The sequence below is a fragment of the Homarus americanus genome, unplaced genomic scaffold (genome assembly GCF_018991925.1).
Source record: "Homarus americanus isolate GMGI-L3 unplaced genomic scaffold, GMGI_Hamer_2.0 scaffold29924, whole genome shotgun sequence".
Classification (NCBI taxonomy): domain Eukaryota; kingdom Metazoa; phylum Arthropoda; class Malacostraca; order Decapoda; family Nephropidae; genus Homarus; species Homarus americanus.
The window spans coordinates 402,724-405,927 of record NW_024734270.1 but is presented as its reverse complement, the minus strand read 5'-3'; the positions used below and the strand labels follow the sequence as shown (position 1 = coordinate 405,927).

Here is a 3,204-nt window from a genome sequence, read left to right as displayed (position 1 = left end):
CTCAAGTTGGTGCAGTCTGCCAAACTCCTGGGTGTAACTATAGACAACAAACTGGACTGGAAGGCCCATGTAAATAACATAGTCAAGGCAGCCTCGTACCGTTTCTACATGCTACGAAGACTTAGGTCACTTGGGACAACCCACGCCAGAGCTGAGGACCATCTACAACGCCTGTATTCTCCCCAAACTAACGTCGTCTTCTCTCAACTCCACCCAACAACGTCAGCTAGAGAAGGTACAGAAAAGTGCGTGCAGAATCATGCTCGGCGCAGAATACTCCGGCTACACCAACGCTCTCTCCACCCTGGAAATGCCATCCCTCAGTGACCTCCACCACCAAGCACTGGAAAGGTTTGGCCGTGGACTACTGCACCACCCTCGTCATCGCCACCTCCTGCCTACCACCCAACTCGCGCAGTCCGCCACTACAACAAAATTTAGCCCATAAGAGCTCGCACCGATAGATATAAGAACAGCACCATCCCATCTATTGTTAAAATAATAAACTACCCCTGATTTATGTACTGTACAGCCCTGTAAATGTATGCAAAGCATTATATATCATTATGTCTAAATCAAATGTAAGCCTGTATATTTTCAGCCACCGGCTGCAACTCTATTAATAAACCGTTTATTATTTTTATTATTATTATTACACACACACACCTCCTCTTATTGTGAGAAAGAACACGTGAAATACTGATAAACAAAAAATACTTGGGTAAAACTTCTATTTAGCTGAAAAAGTATTACTGCGCAGGACCTCCCTCGCCCCCACCGACCTCTCTATCAGTCTGCCGTGTGTTTATCAGGTGTTGGTTGTGAGAACTGACAGGTGTTTGTAGCGGAGGCGCATATATCAGGTACCAGCCAGTCAGCCCCTACACACTTCGTTACTGTGCAGCATTCAGTATGGAGTACAGTTGGGTGTTCTTATTGGTAATCTCTGGTAAGAGGTCTAGTGGCCGTATTATTAACTCTCTCTCTCTCTCTTTCTCTCTCTGCCTATGTCTCTCTCTCTCTCTCTCTCTCTCTGCCTGTCTGTCTTTCTCTCTCTGTCTCTCTCTCTCTCTCTCTCTCTCTCTCTCTCTCTCTCTCTCTCTCTCTCTATCATGTATCACCTTGTTAACTCATGTCTCTCCTCCCTAGTACCATGTATCACCTTGCTAACTCGTGTCTCTCCCCCATAGTACCATGTATCACCGGGGCTGAGGTGTTCCAGCCTAGGACAGGTGAGTAAATGTGTACCAAATACTTAAACCAGATTGTATTGTACCTGTTGTAGTTGTTATTGTTGTTGTTGCACTAAATTTTGTATTCCCAGTTATTGTATTATAATCTGTAGTTGTAGTAGTTTTATTATTTTCTTTATCAGTTGTATTTGTTCATTTTTTTGTTTTACCAGCTGTAATTGTTCTTGTTTACGTTGTATCAGTTGTAATTGTACTTGTTTTTTGTTGTACCTAAGAGTTTAAAACCTTGGGCGGTGGGCCGTGATCATCAACCCTCAGGCTAGATGACTGTCACCTTGACTGATTGATTCGGTCCACAGAGAAGGGGTTGTAGGATTTAGGTTAACGCTAATATGTGAAAGGAAAATATGTTGTTCCTATTATTATCCAGTTTAGGTTAGGTTAGGTTTAATGAATACTTTGTATGACACCTGCTGTCAAGCAACGCGTACTGGAATAAAGATTTCTCCTCCAGACTGTGAGCCGCCCTTTCAGCTCATCCATGGAAGCTGTCTATTTGTTAATAACGTCGACACCGGGAGCTGGGAAGAGATGAGGGACATCTGCATCCTTTTTGGAGGCGACCTGGCCAAGATCGACAGCGCTGATTTGCTTGACGATCTCATCAGATTCATCGAAGACAACAGTATGTCAACACTTAACTCAGTACTGTTCAGGTTTACTCGTCGAAAGAACAGGTGTTCTGTACAAAACGAAATTGACTCAGATGAGACGATGGTAGCGCCATTTATTTCACCCGTCACGTTAGATCATTCTTTGGTCACTATGTCGTAAAGTTTTATTCTATGGAAGTTCAACGTCCTGTTCAAAATGTTCATTATTTATTGATATTTTTTGTGTAAGGACAAACCCCATATAATTATATAATTAATACATTTATATACTAGACTTATATACTAGACTAGAAATATACTAGACTTAATGTAATTTACCACTTCCAATAATGTGTGTGTGTGTGTGTGTGTGTGTGTGTGTGTGTGTGTGTGATTAAGGTTACTTTATATATAATTTGTATGTTTAATTTTTCTCGAGTTTATCATTTATTTTTTCCTTGTATCCTTAAAATGAACTTTATTTGGTGAACTGTTAAAAAGATAGAAGGATTGACATTATTAATCACTGGTTGTAATTATGTCTACAGATCTAAACAACGTCCATTACTGGATTGGCGCTACAGATACAGACCATGAGAATTACTGGAAGTGGACTGACCTCACGCCAGTCACTCTTGGGGCCAGGTTTTGGGCCGTGATATGCCCAGGACACAACCTAAAGCCACATCGTGATAATGCAGCTGTTAACTGTGCGCTTATGGACGCAGGGTATTACTATATGTTTTCTGATTATTATTGTGATGGTCATTCCGCCTCACTACCGGTGGGTATGATCTGCCAGATGTGACCTTCACCTCTGTAAGATCTGCCAGATGTGATCTTTCACTATATTGTATAATGAAATAAAGATAAATACCAAACTCATTGTATGATATAATAAAGATATACACACAAAACGTATGTCATAAACTGTTGAAAGGGAAACATTTTTAAACAAAGGAGAAATTTATAATACAGGTGATCTAAAGTCACTGTGCACCTGCAGTAATTAAGAATAGTTATTTATTTTCTTCTACTTACAGTAAATATTGAGAATGGTAATCACTTCTAACCTAACCGTAACCTAACCTACCAATGGCAGATGCAATGTGAAAAAAAAAAAAATTATCCTCACACAAAAATCTCTCGTTAACAGGTCCGTTCTTGGCTTAAAAATGGTCACGATAATAATTCAATCTAAACCTATCTCAACTTAACCTAACCTAACTCAACTTATTCTAAACTAACCTAACCTAACGACACGGGCGGAGGGGGGGGGGGGGAGGATACTAGGCCAAGGTTCACACAAGTAGCATACACTAATGACCTCACAGGAGCAGGCAGAGTCGAGGATATAA

General features: G+C 40.7%; 1 protein-coding gene across 1 annotated transcript; it reads left to right on the top strand.

Annotated features, from left to right (window-relative positions):
* Nucleotides 1-852: 852 nt before the first annotated feature.
* On the top strand, nucleotides 853-2,763 carry LOC121870184 (macrophage mannose receptor 1-like). The gene is made up of 4 exons (XM_042371942.1): nucleotides 853-949; nucleotides 1,191-1,232; nucleotides 1,708-1,878; nucleotides 2,395-2,763. The coding sequence occupies exons 1-4, from the start codon at nucleotides 913-915 to the stop codon at nucleotides 2,652-2,654; spliced, it is 510 nt and encodes a 169-aa protein (XP_042227876.1). The 5' UTR covers nucleotides 853-912; the 3' UTR covers nucleotides 2,655-2,763.
* Nucleotides 2,764-3,204: the final 441 nt, after the last annotated feature.